The 22,019-nt window shown below is 52.2% G+C and overlaps 2 protein-coding genes across 4 annotated transcripts; one reads left to right on the top strand and one right to left on the bottom strand.

Annotated features, from left to right (window-relative positions):
* Positions 1 to 483: 483 nt before the first annotated feature.
* On the bottom strand, positions 484 to 18,286 carry ECSCR (endothelial cell surface expressed chemotaxis and apoptosis regulator). 3 transcript variants are annotated; one of them, XM_082291538.1, is made up of 11 exons: positions 18,174 to 18,286; positions 9,260 to 9,301; positions 8,694 to 8,744; positions 7,228 to 7,344; positions 6,710 to 6,763; positions 4,800 to 4,868; positions 4,164 to 4,262; positions 3,309 to 3,407; positions 2,661 to 2,697; positions 1,608 to 1,707; positions 484 to 1,094 (listed from the first exon to the last, which is right to left on the bottom strand). In XM_082291538.1, exons 1-11 carry the CDS (start codon positions 18,223 to 18,225, stop codon positions 1,086 to 1,088), a joined length of 729 nt encoding a protein of 242 aa, XP_082147664.1. In that variant the 5' UTR covers positions 18,226 to 18,286; the 3' UTR covers positions 484 to 1,085. The 3 variants fall into 3 exon arrangements, with proteins under 3 accessions (XP_082147664.1, XP_082147665.1, XP_082147663.1); XM_082291539.1 differs by lacking the exon at positions 4,800 to 4,868; XM_082291537.1 differs by lacking the exon at positions 484 to 1,094 and having other exon boundaries at positions 1,140 to 1,707.
* Positions 18,287 to 21,072: 2,786 nt separating this feature from the next.
* Positions 21,073 to 21,483, top strand: SMIM33 (small integral membrane protein 33; the record flags this gene model as incomplete). The annotated part of the gene is made up of 1 exon (XM_082291345.1): positions 21,073 to 21,483. One exon carries the CDS (start codon positions 21,073 to 21,075, stop codon positions 21,481 to 21,483), a length of 411 nt encoding a protein of 136 aa, XP_082147471.1.
* Positions 21,484 to 22,019: the final 536 nt, after the last annotated feature.

Genomic DNA, 22,019 nt, shown 5'->3' with positions numbered 1-22,019 from the left:
ACTTTTCATGAATGTAACCAGAAAAGCTTCATTTATTAAAAAACAACTTATCGAACTACCTGGTGCAGGTGTCAGAGGTTGAAAGTGCATTGGCTCTTACCAGGAGCTGTGAAAATGTTGCATTTATTTTGCTGAACATTTCCTTGCCAGCTGCAAAGCACAGCTGCCTCCTGCATTGCACAAGGCGATGCTGCTCTCCTGGCCTTCCAGGAAGCTCTGGGAAAGCAGTGGTGGAGACGATGGAAGCTCTCCTGGCAAACTTGGGCTGCCAGCCTCCAGGAGCTGAAGCAGCTCAGCATTTTGCTTGTGACCACTCGTTTTACACTGAGATAAACCCTGGTCTATGCAGGGACTTTGTTCCTTACACTTCAGCTGAGTCTTTGAGCATGTGGGGAGATAACGATCTCCCTTCCTGAAGCTCCGTTCTTATTAATAATAACAAAGTGTTTAAGATGGCAATTTGCATTTCAGCAGCGCCTTTAATTCACGGCTCTCCGAACGCTTTACAGACATGGATTAACAAGGCCTCACAACAACCCTGTGAGGTAGGTGGATGTGACCATCCCACTGCTGTGGGGACAATGAGGGCACCGGGGATAAGGGGCTTGGAGCAGTCGTGCTGGGATTTGACCTAGAACTTGGGCATTTAAGTCCCATCAGGCCTTCAGCTTCAGATCAGGCTTTCCCAATGCACGGGTCTGGCTCGACGTGGGGCTACGCTGATTAACAAGCCCGTGACTGCCTGGCACAGACTATAAAGGCCATTAATGTAAGGCAGCGGTTTATTAGCGGAGTAGATGGTGCCTTGGTGCTTCTTGCTGCTGGAATTATCTGAGTGTTTGAAGGCATATCAAAAATAGAGTTAGATATCAACCACCGAGCGTGGCAGGCTGTAACTGGAGAAAGCCCTTAGGCCCCAGGTGGGGAAGCTATGTAGGACACTACTGTAAATGTACTGATCAGAAAGGACATAATAATTTATATATAAAGTCCACCCTTGCTCTTTCCCCGAAGGAAAAAAATAAAGAACCTAGAAAGCCACTGCTGGTTGTCACGTGTCAGCTTCAAGCTCCGGGCTCTTGGCTTCATAGCACCTGCCAAAAGAACAAAACGTGGGACATCAGCAGCCTGGCTGGGCTGGCAAAGGGAGTACAGCAATGTGTTCTCCTGAACTCAGTCCCAGCTTTAAAACAACCAAAAATGATGTGAATTCCTCGTGTAGGATGGACCTGAGAGCACCGATGGGGATGTGCTTCAACCATGTGTGGGGCAGGAGTGGCTAAGCTGGGCTGAAGGGTGAGACCTCGATTTCTCACAGACCTCTTCATTTAATGACAAACCCCTCCAGCTTTGCAGCTGGCCACAGGTGTGTGAGGTAAACTTGGCACCTTGAGCTCAGCCAGCCCCGGTAAACCTGAGATGGGCACCCACACTTTTCACTGGGCTCACTGGAAGCAGTTTGGACCTTTAGAAGTTTGGTGGCAGCTGGTTTTTGTTATATTTCTGAAGGAATAAAAGAGCAAAGAAATACCTCAAGGCATGCTCTTATCCAGCCAGAGAAATGATCCCCAGCTGACTCCCTAAAAAGCAAGGCTGAAAAGGGAAACCTTTTCTGACGGGGGGTAGCTCATGCTGTTGTTGGTGTTGATGTTCTTCATGGAGATCAGAGTGATGCTGTTCCCCTTCTGGCTCGTGTCTGCCGAGCAGCTGCCCAGGAGAGAAGGAGATATTAATTACTCTGGGAAACAAGACAGGGAATCACAGAATCACTGAGGTTGGAAAAGACCCCCAAGACCATCGAGTCCAACCTTTGAGCAATCACCACCTTGTCAAGCAGACCAGAGCACTGAGAGCCATGTCCAGGTGGTCTTTGGACACCTCCAGGGACAAAATTTCTTTGCACACAGCTGGAGGCAAACAGGCAAGGCCAAGGCTGGTACAGAAGACCAGCTTTGGTTTCCACTGCCCACTGAGCTGCTGTCCTGATTCTGGCCCATCCATAGTGAGTTATGAGGCTTAGGAAGATGGAATTCCCCTTTTTTCCTACCCTGAGGGCTGGGATGTGCATTCCTGACCAGTGAAGACTGGACAACTTTGGGGATCAGGGAGCCTTAGGCACTGTCCCATTTTCTGGCATGTTAAGCCTCAGTGGCTTCAGATCCCTTGGATGATGATCTTTCAGGGTATTTCGTGACCACTGATGTTGATGGAAATTTGGCACCTAAACACTTACAGACTTTGCTCCCTGTGTCCCTTATCCATTTCCAAAGCAGGGTTTATTTATTTGGTAGGAAACTAGCAGTGGGAAACAGTAATGGCCATCTTGGAAGATATCTAAGACTGCTCTGAGATCCAGAAACTTGAGTTTAGACCTCAAGTCTGTGTCTAGACAAAGACAAGCAATCTGCTTTGGGAAGGTGATGAGTCTTCTCTCAGAGCAGCTTTGAAATGAGGCCCCTTAATATTGATCTTCTACCTATTTCTCTATCAGAGGCTGAAGTGTTATCAAAGCTGATTTTGCTTTTCTAACTCTCTCAAAGATGTCTTGACATGCTTCCTTCCACCTGAAATAACCAAAGCAGACTCTTTTCCTTGCTAAAGTTAGCTCTGGGATAAATCAGGCTCTCTCCATCAGATGTGGGTAGTGTGAGCAGCCTTACCTCTCTGACACCATGGAGGTTCCTGGTTTCTGTTTGTCTGGGGGGAGAAAAGCAGTTGGTGATGTGGAGGTGAGAAATCATCCCAGCTAAGCCATAAAATAAGTCAGCTCTATTCTGAATTACATTGTACAGGGATATAAATGAAATCTGAATGAGATTGGAGACACTGTGGGGGAAACGTGGGAGCTGATTAGAGAAAACCCTTCAGCTAAGGGGACGTACTGGCAGGACCTGCCAGCCCTGCTGCCCGTTTGGTCGCCAGCATCCTCTGGGCTTTAGGAAGGTGTCTGCCTTGCTGCAGAGCAGCCTTGCCCTCTGGTGGGCACAGCTTTGTGGGAAGTGGGATTCCTAGGGAAAAGGACTGTCAAACTCCATGATTTTTGCTAGAAGAGCTGCCCACCTCCTGGAATTTGAGCTGCAGGAAGCTTGAGACTGGCTGCAGGAAGCCATGTCCAGATGAGGCTGGGCTGGGGCTCTAGCGAGGAGGTCACGCTGCGTTCCTGACTACTCAATCCATGTTCCAGTCTGGCTTCCAAATCTCCCCACCACTGTGTAAGCTTTTCAAAGACATCTTTTAGGAATTGCCAGATCCACATGGAAACTGGTGACTTGTTGGTTAGGGAAGTACAGATTCCCCCAGACAAATACCTTCCGGGTCCTTGGAGTGGTTGCACTTGAACCTCAGGCTGACCACGCTGACCAGGATGATGACCACCACTATCAGGATAACGACGAAGCTGATGACACCTGGGGATGGAGGAAAGAACTGTCTGAGCAGCAGAGAGACTTTGACATCAAAACTTGGGTAGGAAATCAATATCTTCATTAATGTAAGCATGGTATGTAATAGACAGAGAAGCAAATAGTTGTTAGAACAAATAGCTTTATCCTCCTGTGTTTTAACCTCAGAGGGCTTCTCTGAATACTTAGTCAATAAATACTTAATTGATAAGGCAGTGCCAGGAAGGCAGAAGTCAGCTGATTACACTGGGGATTGATAGGAGTCAGTATGTTCCTGCTACAGTTGGTAAATCCTATCCCAAAAGTGTAAAGCCAGATAAATAAGTAATGTAACACGGAGAGACAAGCTAGAGCTGTGGGTGATGTTATCTGTCCCATAAACCATGTTTAGACACTTTAAATCAACTGTAGATTTGATACTGACATCAGGCCTCAATAAATCAAACAATTCCTTGTACAGGAAATTTGTCCTGCTAAGAATCCCTCGGACTTAGAATCATGGAATCACGGAATGGTTTGGGTTGGAAGGGACCTTAAAGCTCATCTTGCTCCACCTCCTGCCATGGGCAGGGACACCTTCCACTGTCCCAGGCTGCTCCAAGCCCCAATGTCCAGCCTGGCCTTGGGCACTGCCAGGGATCCAGGGGCAGCCCCAGCTGCTCTGGGCACCCTGTGCCAGGGCCTCATGAAGTTGGGTGTCCAAACCAGCATGGCCTGGTGAAACAGAGCTCCCTCCTCTCCCCAGGTGCCACAAGACCTTACCAAAAGCTGCCACTGTCAGCGGTGATTTCTCGTCCGTCGGGCTGGGCTGGGGTAAGTGGCTGGAGGGGTTCGGTGTTGGGGTGACAGGCTCTGAGGTGCCTACACAGGGGAGAAAGGTAGATTTACATAAAAGTCATTCTTCCATGGCTGGGAAGAGGATTCCTAGCAATGCTAGAGGACCTAACTCTTACTTGCACTTCACTGGAGAGACCAAGTTTGAATCCTGGCCAGGTCCATCAATCTTAATAGCAAAGTGAGCAAGACCTGTGTGGAATCATTGCCGTGGTGGGGCCCCCTTTATGGACAAGCTGAGAACACCCACAGGGTTTCCTTCTGGGATCCCAGTGAGGAAAGGTCAAGGTCAGCCCTGGCAGTGAGTTTGAGGGGGGAGTTTGTCCAGTCTCCCTCCTTTTACAACCTTTTGACATAATGGCACCTTTCCTGCTGTTCCCAGGCTCAAGAGGTTGCCCTGAAGTGCTGCTTCTGCCGAGCTTTACAGCCTTTTCAAGGGCTGGATGGGATGTTCAGCCTCCCTCACGTATGCACTGGCCTTTCTCCACACTGTCTTGAAGACAGCAGTATGATGGCCTTGCTGCTGGCCGTGCAGAGGAATATAAAATACAGAGCAGGAATCACCTCTCTGCAAGGAGGAAGCACCTTGAGTCACTGATGTCGTGGTGCTCTCGTTCCTCACGGGATCCTGACCTGCACAGAGAGACACAGAATGTGAGTCTTCACCTCCAGTGTCATCTAAGAACCAAAGGAATTAATGGGCACCTGGAGAGGAGAATGGATTCACAGTAGTGCCGGGGAAACATGGAATTAATACTCCCACCTCCATACTAAAAGCTTCCCATGAAACATACTTTGTACTATTTTCCACGTCCAAATGGAAACCTAGGAAACTGAAGTTCAAATACCCTTTTGTAACCTCTTTAGGGTCTGCAGTCCCAGGTGCAGATTTGGGGCAGAAACAGCAAGGGGAGGCTGGAAGACTGAGCTGGGAAGGTAATAGATTTGTTATAGGTCATAAACATTGAGACTTTAAAATAAATCTGCATAGGGGAAGAAATGTTGTAGAATGTGGGTGTGGATTGACTATTTGGCTTGTCCCTGGGCTTGAAATGAGTGGATTTGCTATCCTAGGTTATCTAGAAGTAACTAAACCCATTCGAGGTGGGCTAACTTGTACACCATATGTAGGCCTGCTGTGGCAGTACAGAGGTTTGTCCAAGCAAGGACTCTAGTTCTCAGTGGGATGAACTGCCTTGTGTGAAGCTGCTTGGTTTGTGACAGCTGCTTCCAATGCCTGTGCAAGGAAATGTAAAGCCAATGTGTGAAATGTGTTTCACTTGTACTGAGAAAAAACATCCTTTGCTGCCTCCAGGCTGTTGTCGAACAGCCAGAGTGTCTGCATCGACCTTAACGAGCGGCTACAGGCCCTGTCAGGAGACTAAAAGTGGCAGTTCAGAGCTTCAGAAGATCATTTGTAGGTCAAGTAGGATCTTCTTCCCTGCTTTCCCATCTGCACGTTCCCAGCAGCAGTGCTGGCCAAAGGGATGTGGTGCCTGGAGAGCTGTGCACAGCTCCTGGCACTGCCCCGGGCAGCAGCTGAACCCAGGTCCTGTCCCACAGCAAACAGCCCTGCTTTGGAATGGGATTTTGCCAAAAGCCAGAAGAAAAAGGGGAAAAGGCGTGAACTAACCAATCTAACTGTTTCAGAAGCCACACGGAGCAGAACAGTCTGGAGAAGCAGGGTCTGCTGCTGTACAATTTTTTCCCCAGTCATCGAATTCTTTGTTTCATTCTGAAATTGTTCTTCTAGCCACGGGCAGAAGCTGTGGTTTGCCGAGCCTGCCACGGATACCCCATCCCTGGGAAATGTTGGGTCTCACCCAATGGGAGACCTGGCCTTTGGAAGCATCAGCATCTATAGTCAGAGATGTGTGGGGCTTCCCAGTGGTAAATCAGGGTTGGAATGAACAGCAATCTGCTCTGAGCAAAGGGCTCCTGGCTTAACAGGGGACAACCATGGTGGGTGGGCATCTGTGTGGGCACAGCTGGCCACGGGTTCCTCACCTTGCTTGTGTTAGAGATCTGAGAGGTACTTGGAGAGGCAGAGAAGCTTCTAGACCACTGCAGGTTTTTGAGGCTGAATCTTTACTGGGGAATCAGCTCAGTTGTCAGATTCCGGTCTTCCAGTCACTTGGATTCTGCCCTTATTCTGAGAAAACTCTTACTGTATTCTCTAATTTGTGCTTACAGGTTGGGTTAAGCAAACTGTCAAAAGCAAAATTGTATTTATTTAAAAGGATTTTAAAAGGGCTCTCTTCTCCTAAACATAGATCCATTGTTCAGCTGTGCAAGTTCATCCCAGCAGAGGACGTTAAGAGCATTTTTCTTGTGTTTTATCACTGCTTATAAGGACACCAGATGTGGTTTTGGGTGGCTCAACCCCAAAAAAAGACTTGTGCTTAGAGAACCTGTGCCATTGATTGCCATGAAATTACCTGATCTTATTGTTATTCTACAAAAGGACAAAGTACCTTGAGGTGTTGGAGAAGGAGCTACCGTGCTTCTGTTTCCGCTGGACTTATCATCTAGATAAAGAAAACATGGGAGAGGACAGTTAACTTGTGAAGCCACTACAGATTCCACTGTGGAGAGCTGTTGGGTGTCTATGGAGTAAATATCTTTATTTGCATGATACTTTCCCTCCAGACAGACATCAGGATGCCAGGTTAGCAAGGTGTGGAGTCAGCTCAGAGTGTACCCGACAGGTGAGCTTGGCGAGGGAGGCTGGGGAGGCTGGGGCTGCTCCAATATTTGATAAAGCATGATCTGGATTTTCTGATATGGGCTTGGCCTGGCTGTGTCCATCTGGGGAGCTGGAATGAGCTGCTCTTTCAGCAAAGACTCAGAGAAATTCAATATTTGCAGAATTGCTGAATAACCAGCACAATGTGGACTAGCCCAATATTCTGATGCCCGCAGTTTGGATTGGGTAAGGAGGGAGGCACAAACAGGTCCTGCCTGAGCAAATATTTGAATTTTCCATCCTTACCTCGCTCAGTGGTTGCTGTCAGGGTTGTTGTAGTGATGGGGGAGGGTTTGGGTGTAGTGGTTTGACCCACAGAGGTGAGGTTCAGGGTGGTCACTGGTGTTGATTTTACTGACGGCTCTGTGGGGAAATTGTAGCGTTACCTCAAAAAGTTCAGCTCAGAAACAGCCTGGAGAGGGCACAGCTATTGCAGAGTCATCAAATTCCTTGAGAGTTAGGAATAATCTGCTAGGGAAAGCATGGAAATAGCCTTCAACCTGCTCAGAGTGAAGGAGCTCTTGTACTTTGGAATTCACTTTTGCTCTTTTCACTGTGGGGAGATGCTGAGCTGGTGGAGCTCAGCAAACACATGGAGAGAGTCAGGGGTTTGCCACTGCTTCCTTCCCTGCTTTGAAAAGTGAAGGTGTTTTGTCACTGGACACTTGAGCTACCGGGAGCTGCCTGGCACCCACATGATCATTTCCTTGTGCTCTGAAGTGCCAACTTTCACATTTCATTTCGCTGAGAGTCTCCAAGCACAAATAATTCAGCTCTTGAAGTGGTCTGGGGGCTCCGTCCTCTGCCTCAACCTGCTGCTCCAAACTGCACCTGATCCAGAGCAAGATGTGGGGGAAAAAGCTTTCAAAAAACCTCTGCAAGGAAGAGTGGATCACCAGCTGGGAATTTATAGGCAAGTTCCTTGTCTAGACTTCTCTTGGCTTTCCAGTAAATTGAAAAAAATGGTGAAATGGTTTCAAGGTTAGTGTGGTGGGCTTTTTTTCCCCCTTTATCCAAACGCTTCACTAAAATATTAGAATTTAAGATAAAGTTTCTTTTAAGTTTCTTTTTTCCCCACAAGGCTTGGAAGCAGGAGCAGAGATCTTTTTGAGATCTTATTCCTTGATATTTTTGGGGTCCTTCTGGAAGGGTAGCTATGCTTAGATTTTTTTTTTCCCTGAAACATAGCAGGAAGAGATCTGGCTCCAAAGATCCAAGTGGACACTAACAGATGTGGATCTGGAGCTGGAGAGATAATTTCTGGTGTAATTGGTGTTCTGTACATGTCACAAAATCATAGAAAGGCTTGGGTTGGAAAGGATCTTAAAGACCAGCCAGGTTGGACGGGGCTTGGAGCAGCCTGGGATAGTGGGAGGTGTCCCTGCCATGGCAGGGGGTGGGATGAGATGAGCTTTAAGGTCTCTTCCAACCCAAACCATTCTGGGATTCCATGATTGTATGATCATCTCATTCTCCCTATTCAATTTAGTGATTTTTTTTCCCCCCCTGGTTTTGCTCACACCTGTGCCTTGATCCCTGTGGGGTGAGTTGGCTGCATCAGAAGCCCTGACACCACAAAATTTCCTTCCTCCTCACCACTGTCCTCTGCACAGCCCCAGTTACTGCTGGGTGGCCCAGTCGGGCTGAGGTCAGACCAGTTACACACTGGGATGTCCCCGAGCCGCTCTCCTCGGTCTCCAGCTGAGCGTTACCTGAGCTGTGGTTCTTCACTTCAGGGCTGTGTTCTATTGGTTGGGATTGACCTGGAACACAAACAGAGGCACGGAGGTGACTTTTCCAGGTTGGTGAGATCCCACAGGGAGGGTTGAAGGATGGGCCAGAAAGGGGCCATGGTAGCCAACGAGAGCAGAAAAGGTCAGGGGGACAAGAGATGCCAAGGAGAGGGTTTGTCACCGGTGTGGCTGTCGGGACCAGAGGGAGCTTGGCAGCTCCATGGATCCCTAGCTGCTAGGAAACAGCTGGGGAAAACAGGGAGCAAAGGTAAGGTGGAATTCCTCTGCTTTCTCCAGGCTCCCTGGAACACAGCCTCGCTCCCTTCCAAAACGAGCCCAGCCAGGTCACCCTCTGGGGCACAGCACCCTCCATGTCCCCTGGAGATCTGGGGGTGAATGGTGATGGATGGGGCAGGCAGAGGCAGGATCCTGGGAGAAGATCCCTCAGCAGATGGGACTTATGAATCAGGGTCCCATTTGGGGCCTGTCCATTTGCAAACCCCCATTTCCACAGACACATGAAGCACATCACAAGCCAGAGGTACCTGTTCCAGCAGGGCTGGAGGAGTTTGTGGAAGCTGTAGGACCTGAAAGGAAAGAGCAGGAGCGTGAGTGGTGCAGGATCTGTGACGGTCACTAACGCACTGCTGCTCCTGTTCCTTGTGTGGCTTGGGTTTTCCTCACCTTCTGTCAGAATGACTTTGAAATATGGGATCCCCCCAAAAGCATTAGCAGAGAAGTAGTAGCAAAGGAGTTTTACTGAGTGTAAAGCTACCAGGCTCTGAGTAAATTAGTACTGGATTTTATCCAGCCAGGATAAATGTCCTCCTCCCCAGCTGGAGCCGAACCCTTTGGGGGGCCATAGAAATCCATGGGGTCATTCCCTCCCTGGGAGCTGTTTGCCTCAGCTCAGCCTTGGCAGAGAAGGGTGTGTGACCTGTGTCCTGGTGCTATTCAAACAGTTAAGACACACATTTGGACACCTTGTTCCCTTGAGAGCTTAAGGAATGGATGGATGAGGTTTGTAAAGGCTTCCAGGAGCTGAGGGGACTGGCTCTCCTTCCTGTCCTGTGTATCCTGGGAAGCTGGCTGAAGCCTGTGTCTGTGAGTCTGGAGGGAACCGCAGCTGCCTTCCCTGTAGGGCAGGGTAGCCCTGTAGGTCCATACGAGGTTGTAGGTGTTTCACTGGGTCCCCAGTTCCTCAACTGAAAGGTGGCTTTGTTTGCTTTGGTGTATTTGTTTGCTTTTCTTTTGGATTCATGGCAAAGCATCCCTGCCCCAATCCCTCATGTTTCCTACTCTCAGCATCGGCGATGTTTTCCTCAAAGCCCCAGCTCCCAAAGTCCTGTCCTCATGGAATCACAGAGCAGAGTATTTTGGATCGGAAGGGAACTTTCAAGGCCATCTAGTCCAACCCCAAGGGTTAGATGCGATGCCAATTAAAAATGCTGCCCTTGAAAATGGGAGAAAGAAATGCCCCACACTTGAGGACAAGACCTGGAAAATGTAAATACACTTTAAATGCTCAAATCCAACTCAGCTGGTTTAACTTTGGGAAGGTGACTTTGAGTCTGTCATTGCTGGAATGCACATCCTAATTGGGATTTTAAAATGGTTATTGCTGGTGGCCCTGGTGCTCTCTGTGGTTAAGTTTAATGAAAGAAATGACACTACAGGTACAGAAAGCAGCTGAACCTGACTCCACTGGTGATCCCTCTCACTAGAGCCCCATGGGAGATAAAGGATTTGGACAGAAAGGGAAGGTTGAATCCTTCCAGCATGCTGTCCCCTCACGATGCCTCAGTGGTCTGTGGTGGGAGCAGTGCCTTTGCAGGAGCTGCAGGGGAGGGTCCAGGCAGGCAGCACCGGCCAGGGGACAGCAGTGCCCCTTTTCAGCCAGAACCTGCCCTCCCTGGGGGCAGATGCAGCTCAGCTGCTGCTTCTCATCTCTCCTGAGCCAGCTGTGAGAGAGCTCCTCCCCATGCCCCTTTTCTCACCAAGGAGGGGACCAGGCAATTCTAAAATGCCGTAGCTCTGACCTGTCTCAGATCTCCAGCCTGCAACACCCCATAATGGCTTCAAACCAAAAGAGAGCAGGCTTAGTTTGGATATACGGAAGGAATTCCTCCCTGGGAGGGTGGGCAGGCCCTGGCACAGGGTGTCCAGAGCAGCTGTGGCTGCCCCTGGATCCCTGGCAGTGCCCAAGGCCAGGTTGGACAGGGCTTGGAGCAGCCTGGGACAGTGGGAGGTGTCCCTGCCCATGGCAGGGGTGGAATGAGATGAGCTTTAAGGTGCCTCCCAACCAAAACCAGCCTGGGATTCCACGATTTGATACCAGGAGCTGTAGGGGTGATGTAGATGAACTTTGGGTAGGTCCATGAGCTGCTGGTGCCTGGGGAGGCTGAGGGCCCTGCAGGGAGGGGTGTCTGGAAGGAGACTCTCAGCACTGAGTGTGGTTTCCCAGGGCCTGGCTCAGAGCTCACCCTCGGCACCCTCTGGGTGTAGCAAGTTCCTGATTGATCTCATTTTCCTCATGGAATTGCTTTGGAGCTGTAATTGCTTTTGTGTCTGAGGCTTTATGACAATGATCCCAGCCAGACAGGAAGTGTGTAAACCATGGTGAATACATAATAAAATGTGGTCTATTCCCACACACGGTTTGGCTGTGAAAATCAGACCGGACTTTTCAGACCTTTTCCATGTTTTTCTCTTCTAGTTTACTGGGCAGCAGGCTGGGAAAACTGTCCTGTTCAGTCCATGGAAGAGGAGACAGGATCAGATCTTTGATTACACAGAGAGGAAGGGACTGGCTGGTTTCCTATCTCTGTTTGGAGCAGGATCAGAAAACAAGGACCTTTATGTGCAGCAAGGAAAAGGGAGGCTGGGCACTAGGAACCTGCCTTAGCACAAGGATAGTGAGGTGCTAGGAGTGATGGTGTTGGAGAATTTATGGGATATCCTTCCCTAGGGGTTTTGAAGAGCAAGTCACAGGAGTATCAGGACAGTAAGAGACAGGGTTATGGGCAGCTGTACCATCACCTACTAAATCAATTAATATAATGGGAAAAAAAAGTGGTTTAGGCATGTTTGCCTTTCCTAAAGAGGTGGAGATGCTTCTTTTGAGGATGGGGGATGATTCTGGACATTGGTTTGCAAATGCCTTAAGATACTCTCTACATTCAGCACAAAAAATAAAGTGCTGAGATCATCATGGGGGGTCCGTATCCTCCAGCAGCTGCCAGACTCAAACAGCTCCTCTTTCTCCAAAATTCCCTTGCAGGACCCATTGTCTTGTTTTCCCACGGGGAGAAGTAGCTGTGACACATTTATGGAAATGATCACAGGTACTTTTTCATGGTCATGTAGAAGCACCCAGAATCGCTGGAGAAAGAGCTGCTGTCTGCACTCAGCCACAGGAAGAGGGGAATGAAGGTGCTGAGCTGGCCATTTATTCCACCATTTTTGGTGCAGATGAGGAAAAATCTGAGAGCTTGAACAGAGCCTCTAGGGATGGGAGGAAGCTGAGGGTGAGGGAGGTGACATTGCCCTGTTCTGCCATCCCTGATGGGACCATCCATGGGACAGTTTCACTGCAGCTTGTCCTGTCACTGAGGGTCACACTGGAGAACTTCTGAAGTTCTCTGTTTGCAAACCTAAACCATGGGGTTATTGTAAAAAAGATGAAAAAGCCGTTTTTTCCCAGTGCTCAGTTCCTGGAGTTCCTGTGGCTGGGCCGATGCTTGCCTTGCTCTGGAGTGTTGCTGTGGAGAAATGCCCGGCCTTGCTGTGGAGAGGCCAAGGGATGGAGATCCCCTTCTGGCATTCTGCTCCGGAATAAACAGCCCTGGCTTCTCTAAACACATCCACACTTCATTTCAAAGTGGAGCAGGCCTGGCTCTGACTTCTGGCTGCCGCTGCTGCTTGTTATGCCTTCCCTGCCAACTCAAATAAGCAAAAGCCCCATTCTATTGGGTGTTTTCTTTTGGGGAGGGTGCTCAGCATCCCTGATCCCACAGGAGCGGGATGGATCTGTGCAAAGCAGGATGAGGCTGAACTCCCGTTGTGGGGCTGGGCAGCAGGATGGGGATGAACAAAACGCGCCACGCGTCGCGGCTCCCTGCAGGCATCCCAGGGGATTCTGGAGTTGGAAACCATTCCCTCCCAGCACTGCTGCCAGCGTGGAGAGCCCTGGCTGTACAAACAGCAGCAATAATCAGCATTGTACAGCTGCAATTGCAATAAACATCAAAGCCCTTCCACCAGCGCAGGCACTGCCAGTGCGTTTGTTGCGTGTTTGGGTGCAAAGGATTTACAGCTGGGCTGTGCAGTCCTGGGTGGAGACTCGGAGCTGGCTGAGGGATTTACCATGGGAAATACGGCTTTGTGCTCGTGCTGTCAGGGGAAAGCTCCAGTTACCCACTGGAGCTGCAGAGGAGCACGTCGGAGCTGCGGCTGCGTTTGGCACTTGGTGCTTGCTGCTTTCTGGTTTATTTTTCCAAAGGGTAAACAGGAGAATTTTGGATTTCTGGTTTTGGCAGTTGTTTTTCTGTGGGGTTAGGTGTGTCTAGACTGATCTGGAGCCTTCTCTTGTGGTAACTGAGATATTCCCAAAGCCAGCAGCTCACCCCACTCCTCAGCACAAAGAGAGGATGATGTCAACCAAAAGACAGGTGAATTTTAGGTGTTTCTGCTTTGGTATTATTTTTGGCAATTGTAGACATCTAAAGCATGGTTTTTCCAGGTGCTGACCAAAGAGAGGGACTGACTTTAAACCCCCAAAGTTTGCCAGGGCCTCCTATAGAGACCTGAGCCAGCTTTTTGAAAGGCTTCAGCAGGGTTTAGATCAGGCTCAAGGTGTTCAGCCTGTGTTCATAGAGGGCTGGAGTCACTGGAGGCGACCTCTGGCACTGGTGTCGAGTCACAGGGACTGGTCCTGTCCACTCAGAACTGCTGATGGGGAGGGACCATCTATTCCCAGTGATAAGGAACCCTGCACTTGTCCCTTTCCTGGCAGTTTTTGGGGGGATGTCCCACCTGCAGAGGCCATGGGGCAGTACTGTACCTCAGTGTCACCCTGCACTTGAAAATGTGTTCAGAAAAGAGATCCAGCAACCTAAAAATAGGCTTTTCAACTCAGATATTGGCACTTCTGTCAGATGACTCACGACAAAAAAAAATACCAACCACTTAACACAGGTGCAGCTGTTTCCTGGGTGAAACACGGCAGCAGTGAGCAGCACCCAATTCCTAGGACTTCCACGTGGAAAAAATCCTCTGTTAGGAACCCTGGAAAGCAGAGAGCTCTGCCAAAGCCTAGGTCCTGTTTTATTAAGTGCCTATATAAGGTGTCTCTGCCTTGAGGGTCTCACAGCAGAACAGGTGGGGTGGGAATTGTGGAGGAGAGAGAGGAAAAGTGTTGTTCTGCAGGCTGGATAACTGACAGCCTAAATCAGGGCCAGATCCACAGAGGTATTCAAGTGTCTAACTCCCAAATGGTGTGGGGGGGTTGGCAACTCACTGCCAAGTGGTTCTGAATTGTAATGACTCAGTCAAAGTGTTATGGAAAGTTTAGAGAGCCAGGAATTAATCCCGGATCTCATCAGCAATTAAAATTAATCGTTGCCTTCCTCTGCCCATCCTCAAGGGCTGGGCCTGGACCTGGGCATCCTCTCCAAGCATCACATTCCATGCTCCTCTCTGGTGAGCCGGTCTGGAAGCAGATCTTAGTGGGAGGCAATTAAAACCCACTTGGATGTAGAAAGCAACAGGAGACAATGTGGGGAAGCTGCGTGCAGGGAGCGGCTCTGCTGCACCACCGTGGTGCCCAGGGCTGGTTTTTCCATGCAAAGGGGCTGTTCCTGGAAGGAAAAGTAGCATGGCTTTTCTCCTGGCTGCACCACCACTGCTCCACCAGGCTGCTGCTTCATCACCCTCCCAGCTGCTTGCTGGTCCCAGTTTCCTCCTGGCCTGCTTATTTTAGAGCTCTGGGTTTGCTCCTGCTGTTTGCAGTGCTGGTGATGTGGGTCCTGCCCTTCTCCTGGCTGTGCTGTTCCTCAGGTTTGGAGCTGGGTCTGGGATTTTGGAGGGGAAATCACTCCATGCCCAGTGCAAATGAAAAATGGCTGCACCACCAATCCAGGCTCAACTGGAGCCGGAGCCCAACCTGTGCTTTTTGCCTACCTACAAGTTTTTAATAATATGATTTATTAGCAGAGCTCAAAGCACTTTACAGAGGAGACTTTCCAAGTTTCTCCCCAAACTGATTATTCTTTCCAGTAATTCTGAGGTTCCCCAGGTTTATTTGAGTGCTGCTCTGTGGTGCTCATGAACCACCAAGCAGGAATGTGATCTGCTGGGACTGGTTCAGGAGACACGGTGTGAAAGGGGCTGGTGGCTAAGGGATTTCTCATAGTCCCTCTTCTTTCCACCTGCTTTTCTTTGGTGTCCTGGCTTGAGTGCCAGGAGAGATGAAGGATAACCCTGCTTGGAAGAGGTTCCAGTCTCACAGAAGCAACAGCTACAGGCCAGGTAAAGCATCTTGGCCTGACAATTCCTCTGAGTCCAGATTTTGGGTGAATGAGCCTGGTGATATCACCCAGGTTTTATTCCCACATTTTGTAACTCTTTATGTATCCCCCCATATCTCACACCCCCACAGCCTGGGCAGCAGGGGAGGGGGGACTCTGCCCTGCTCAAGTGAGACCCCACCTGCAGAGCTGCCCTCCTTCAGCTTAAGGACATTCCCCCTTGTCCTGTCCCTCCCTCCCTTGTCCCCAGTCCCTCTCCAGCTCTCCTGGAGCCCTTTTAGGCACTCTTTAGGCACTCTTTAGGGGCTCTGAGGTCTCCCTGGAGCCTTCTTTTCTCCAGGTGAATCCCTCCAGCTCTCCCAGCCTTCCCCCATGGCAGAGCTACCCCATCCCTCTGACCATCCTGGTGCCTGCTCTGGACCCAGATGAGAGCTTCTCCCTTGTTGAGGTCATGGTGGGTGGGCTCCTCTGGGAAGTGGGGCCAGGAGAGCTCCCAGCTGGGGCTGGGCCTTTGCTGGTGCTGCAGAAGCCACAGCTCCCCTCTCCAGCCTGGCTTCCCAGCAGGAGCATTCCTGCTTTGGGACACCAGCAGCACCTCCTCCAAGGACACCTGTTGTTGACTCACCTATTGTAAATGGGACATAATTCCTGGAAGCTGCTGCAGTCAGATCTGCAGAGGCACCGGAGGGTTTCGTGTTACCGAAGGGAGCAGTTTGTTGTGCGAACAAACATTTCTCCAAACCACCTCCTGCTTTCTCTTCCTTGTTCACCACGTCAGGGCTGGGCTGGCCTCGCCCTTGGCTGAGGAATTTGCCCTGGGATGCCCTGGTTTGAGGATGCAAGTCTGGAATCTGGGTGCCTGTCCTTGACTTGCACCCCATCTTTTTGGTTATATCGAAAAATATATCTTGAAATACATGTCTGGTTTTTGAAATTCCACATTTGTCATGGCATTATCCATCCACAGGCTGTGGCACAGATAAGGAGAGCAGTGGATGGAACAACAACAGTGGGAAATCCTGCTGGGTTTTCATCAGCTTTGAGGGGGAATTTTTTCAGTGGAAATCTTTTGTCTGGAAAACGCCTGCCCATTGTAATGGGAACGGTCCATAGGAAGAGGTTTGTTTGGACAAATTTTCTGCTAAGTGTTTCTGGGGGGAGGAAAACCAAATTGGAAATGTGCCAGACCTTCTCGCTTCAGCAATTTCAAAACAACAGTTTGAGCCTCCCTTATGTGAGCTTCCCTTCAGAAATAACCTTGAGAACAGAGAAGTTTAATTTAGGAAATGATAAATTAATAAAATATTGAATTTGCACCAAGCAAAAGCAAGAAAGGCCTGTATGGGAACAGGCAGGTGGTAGTGTCCAGCCAAAGCTAATTCTCTGTCTCCTCAAGGTTCCCTCCATCTCCCCCAGGGCAGGCAGCCTTGTTCCAGAGCCCCTAATTCCCTTTTCCAGCTGCCTGTGTGCCGGCAAATCAGCGGCATCACGGAGCCCTCTGCCCCTCTCGCTAAGCTGCTGCTTTGCCTTGTGCAGAAGCTTCCCCAGGGGCTGCAGCACCTTAGGGACTTGCTGTAAAATTAAAAATGGAATTAAAAAGCCCTTTTGGAGCTGTTGGGTCAGCGCAGAAGAGGGAGCCAGGACACATTCCAGGGAAGGCCGGTGGTTTGGTGGGAGAGGTGTGACAGTGCCGTGAGCGAGGCGGGTGGTTTTAGCCAGGTGGCTTTGAGAGGACAGAGTGATGCTCGTGGGACTGAAGGATGGAGGGTGGCATCCCACCCACCTGATGCTGCAGCCGCCAGGTCCTGCTGGCAGCTGGAATTCGGGGCAGGGCTTCTGGGAGTCCCACTCTGTGGATCCTGGCGTGGTGCAGACGGGCCAGGGAAGGGGGCTCACCCCTCTGTGGCATTCCTGTCCCATAAAAGCCCTCCCAAGGAGTTTTAAGAGGGAAGACAGCATTCTGGGTGGCCACTAAGGAGTGTCACAGGGTGGCCAAGGCACTCAAAGCCTCTTGATCTGATCCTTGATCCGATCCCAGGCACACATCCCCCCTCTGCTGAAGGCAGCAGTGTTGCCCTCTAATGAAGAGAGAAAATTTCCAATCCACATGCTCTTATTTCTTGGAATTATACAGCTACAAACTGAATTGGTTTCTATATTCTATGGAATGAGGTGATCTTTCCTTTCTACCACAAACCATTCTATGATTCTCTGCCTTTTAAAAATCCCATTATTACCAGCACAGTGGCTGTAACCCGAGGCAACTTCTATGGTTTAATGATAAAACCTCAGAGTTGGAGACACATTATTTTATATTCCTTTGGATGTGTTCCAGCTCCCAGCTACTACAGCTGTCAGCAAGGCAAGAGGTGCCTGACAATGCAGGGAAAAGCAACCTGTCATTCTTTGGAGCAGGAAACCAGCTCCTTCATCCCACACCTCCACTCAAGAAAGAGAAGTTAAAGCGGAATTACCCCAAAGCAGCAGAATTATTACAGCAAGGACGAGGTGTGCTCTGCACAAGCCATGCACGTGGGCTTTGTATTTATATTAATGAGAGGAAAAAGTGCAAATAAAAAGTATTTCTGAGGAAAATAATGTCCTATACATTTAAACATTCCACCTTTACTCTGATTTGACAAAAGCCACCTACTACAAATGCCTCAGCATCGCAGCCCCCAGCAGAAACACTCCTTTCATTAACCAGGAAACAAAGTTTTGTATTCCAGCACTGCCAAACAAACCCCATAAACCCGACAAAGCCACATTTCCCCAGCAGCCTGACTCCTGCCACCCCTGAGCTGAAAGGCTGAGCTTCCCAGTGGCAGCTCCCACACCTTCCAGCCTCTGCCCGCTTCCCTTGGGAGCCCCCGGTGAAGCCGGGCCCCCCAAATCCCCCCTCGCGCTCCCCGGGGTGTGTGGAGCAGCTCACCTGGGAGCAGCAGGAGGAGCCAGAGGAAGGGATGGATGGACGGGAGCAGCATCTCCGCGCTGGCTTGTGGCTCGCGGAGCCTCTGGCCATCCCGGGAGGGACCGCGAGCAGCGATTCGCCCGCCTGGGCTGACTCTCACACGGCTTCCTGTTAAAGAATAGGAGGAAACGGGCTGAATCCACAGGGGAACTGTGTTTTTCAGCCCATTATGGCCGGGGAGGATGTGAGACATCGCTTACCGGCGGCAGAGGAAACCTCACCGAGCTCTGCTGGGGACTCGGCTCCCGGCACGGAGGGATGCCCTGCTCTGGGCCTCAGCGGCTTCCTTGTGCTGCTGGGGTTTTTGGGAGGTGGTTTGCGTGGGGTAGGATGTGCCCCCAGGTCCCATTCCCCGCACATGACGGCTGTGTTGGGCTTCCCTGGGGTAGGAGCTGCTGGAGGAGCCTCCCCGCCACCTGAGAGGGGGTTTCTTACCCATCCATGAGGAATCTGGGAATAACTGCTCCTTGTGGGGCCAGGGTAGCCCAGCAGCTGGATCTGCCCTGCACCCTGGGCCTCCCTGGGCAGCTCCACCGAGTCTGGGCACCGGGACATGCCAGCTTTGGGATGGTGGCTTTGGGATGCTGTTCTTCAGACAGCACAGCCTCCCTCCCTGCAGGACACACAGCCCTGCTGGGCTTGGACCAACCCCATCCCCAGTTCCTTGAGGAGGGGAGGAACTGGAAACCCGGGCTGGTTCTGCCCCCATGCAGCCCAAGGGGTTCAGGCTTTCGGTTTCTTGGCCGTGGCCTTGTGTTGTGCTGGTCCGTGCAGGTCCTGCCTGTCACACTGTGAACTCCACAGGTTCTGGTTTATCCTGTGCTGGATGTCAGTGGGTGCTTGGGGGGAGGAGAAGGGTTTTAGTGTCCCCATGTGGGAAAGGCTCCTGTGTCCTTCTCCGGGGGTCCATGTGGGTGTTCAGGATGCAAAGCCACGGAATTCTGTCTCCTGGTCTGATGGACTGACCCAGCCCCTTCCCACAGCCCCCCAAAAGCCACAGAGCCTCAGCCAAAAGGCAGAGGAGCTGCTCCTTCACTGCATCCTTGCTTCCCACAGCTGGCAGACAGCAGCAGGACTGGAGGCAATGATCCCTGTGCATGGCACAGCTCCTCACGTTCCGTGGGTCTCTTCAAACCCTTCCAGCCCCCCAGGAGAACCTCCAGGCCCAAGGCTGACGGCCTCCACAGCAGCCTTTGCTGGGACAAACCCCCTGCCAGCAGCCCCCCCACCCTTTTGTCCCTTGCACAGATGTGACGCTCAGAGATTATGCAGTAGATTAAGGTTTTACTGAATCCTGAAATGAGTGCAAATACCCAGAAGCTCTCACACACAGTTAAATCTCTTCTGGATGCTCGGCTGGATGGTGGAAAAGGCATTTCCCACCCTGTCCTCCCCACGTGTGGGAAGGACAGAGCCCAAATATTCACCCCAGCCTGTCTGCTGAGAGCCTGCAGGTAAGAGCAGTGGTGCTGTGGGGTGGAAGGGTGGGAAGATGTGCTTTGTAAGGGCTAAAACTCCGGGGGATCCATGTTTTCCGCTCTGAGATGTGCTCAAGGTCACTCCCAGTGGCAGAGGGTGTGACACACGGCATCCCCGGGCCAGGCCGATATACCTGTGTGCCTGGAGGGCATCCCTGCAGCCTTGTGCCACGGCCGGCGGGTGAGGGGAGGGATGTGCCAGCCCTGACCTGGCACTGCCTCCTGCCTGCGACCCCCGGCAGGTCACGCAATCATTTAGGTTGGAAAAGCCTCCAAAATCATCGAGTCCAACCATTGGGCTGGAGGCCCAAAGCATCCGGAGCTCCCCATGGACTCACCCCGCAGCCGTGCTGGCAAATGGGACTCCCGGCAGGGACAATCATCCCCGGGCTGTGCCACCCCTCGGGACGGGGCCCTTCCAGCCCGGAGCACGGCCTGGGCTCACCGTGCCGGGCTCTGCAAAGAGCCCACGGGCAGAGCGGGGATTTTTTACAGCCGTTCCTTCGCCGCAGGACATTTTCACGCCCCGCCGGTGGCAGGAGGGAGGTTTCCTGCAGCCGAAGGGGGGAGGGTGCTTGTCCCCAGACAAAAGGGCCCTTGTCCCGCAGCGGGGGACAGGAGGGTCGCGGGGCGCGGGCAGGGGCGGCAGCGCTGATGTGGCAGCGGGCAGGGCCGGGGTTGAGCCGGGGGATGTGCCCGCGGGATGAGCCGGCGCTTCCTCGTGTGCCCCGGGGAGCCCCGGCGGCTGCGGGGCCGGGCCGTGACGTGGCAGCTTCCGAGGTGAGTCTGGCTGCACCTTCACCGGGGAACCAGCCCGCAGCTCGTCCTGCTCGCCCCGCCGGCAGCTCCCAGCCCCGCCGCTGGAGACGATGATTCTAAGGCAGCAAGGACGCCCAGGTACCCCGTGGGGCTGGCAGGGCTCTCCTTCCTTTCTTCTTTCCTTTCCCACTGCCCACTGCTCCCACCCGTGCTGGCTCCCACCCGTGCTGGCTGCCACGGGGTCGTGCCTCTGGCGGGGAACGACTTACGGGGCTGGGTTCCCCTGGGAGGTCCCCGTGGGGTTTGGTCCTGGATCAGCACCGTGGGGCTGAGGTGTGAGAGGGGAGGGCAGAGGGCTCCCCACAAGAGCCAGGTGCGGTGGCCGAAGGTGCCCAGGACACGGGGATGCAGGGCACAGCCTCATCCTGCAGCCCCAGACTTAACCACCAAATTTGATCCTGTGCTGCGAGCCCGAGGGACGGAACACTTATGGGATCATCCCATTCCCTGGCAGCTGCGAGTGCAGGCGGGAGCTGCGGGCTCGAGGCCGGGAGATAGGGACAGGGATGGGCTGGCTCGGTGGTCACTCCCCGTGTCCCTGTCCCAGGTGACCCCGCTGAGCCATGAACGCCTCGCTGCCCGGCAGCCAGCTGAGACAGCCCGAGCCGCAGGACGTGGCCGCCTTCACCCCCGTCTCCATCGTCAAGAGCGTGACCAAGAGATCGGACGCGCTGCCCGTGATCTCGGTGATCGTCGCCCTCTTCGTGCTGCTGGCCGTGTTCATCATCCTGGTGGTGCACTACGGGCCCCAGCTGCGCACGGTGCAGATCACCCTGTACCACGAGCCCATGCCCCAGCACATGGACAGCGGCGTGCTCCTCACGGACTGGAGGCAGCTGGATTCCCACAGGAAGCTGCCGGGCTGGGATCTGCCCGGCATGGACTCTGCTGGCGTGAGCTGCCACTGCTCCTGCAACCATCACCTTCCCCATGGGAGTGCTGAGCCCAATGTCATCGAGATCACCTACCTGTGACACGGCCCTGGGCACCTGGGCAGGGCTCAAGGGACATGTCCCACTGGAAAAGTAGTGGCTGGGATGTTCGTGTATCCCGGGACTCAGCGCTGCCCTCACGGGGACCTGCATCTCCCCAGGACGTGGCTGGCCCCAGGAATGCTCAGCCAGGAGCTTCAGTGACCCATCACCGGCCCCCAAAGTCCAGCCCAGGGGTCCCGCCGTCCCCAGGCAGGAGCTGGGTCCCAGCCCGAGCTCAGCCTACGTGGGACAGCTTTAGCATCTCTTCTGGTTTTACCTGCCCTGGTTTTACCTGTCCCACGCTGCCTGGGAGTGGCCAGCAGAGCTGCCTTGGTCCTTGCCCCAGCTGGGGAGCTCTGGGGCTGTGCTCGGGCCCTTGGCAGCAGCTGGAAGTTGCATCACCCGGAATTGTTTTCCAATGAAAGATGTTTCCACATGCAGTGTCCTCATTACACTGTTGATATGGCACAGAGAATTCTCCAGCCGCTCTTTGCCTCATGCCACAGCCCCTTTTCCCCCGCTGAGGGCTGGAACAT

This window comes from Coloeus monedula (assembly GCF_965178545.1).
Source record: "Coloeus monedula genome assembly, chromosome: 15".
NCBI classification, from domain to species: domain Eukaryota; kingdom Metazoa; phylum Chordata; class Aves; order Passeriformes; family Corvidae; genus Coloeus; species Coloeus monedula.
This window is presented reverse-complemented; position numbering and strand designations above follow the sequence as displayed.

Coding starts and splice junctions, on each gene's coding strand:
- ECSCR (XM_082291537.1), bottom strand. CDS start 18,225: ATGCTGCTCCCGTCCATCCATCCCTTCCTCTGGCTCCTCCTGCTGCTC. Junction 9,302..18,173: donor GCTCCTCCTGCTGCTCCCAG/GTGAGCTGCTCC, acceptor CTTTCCTTTCAG/GTCCTACAGCTTCCACAAAC. Junction 4,263..4,799: donor TGCTTCCTCCTTGCAGAGAG/GTGATTCCTGCT, acceptor TCCCCTGTGTAG/GCACCTCAGAGCCTGTCACC.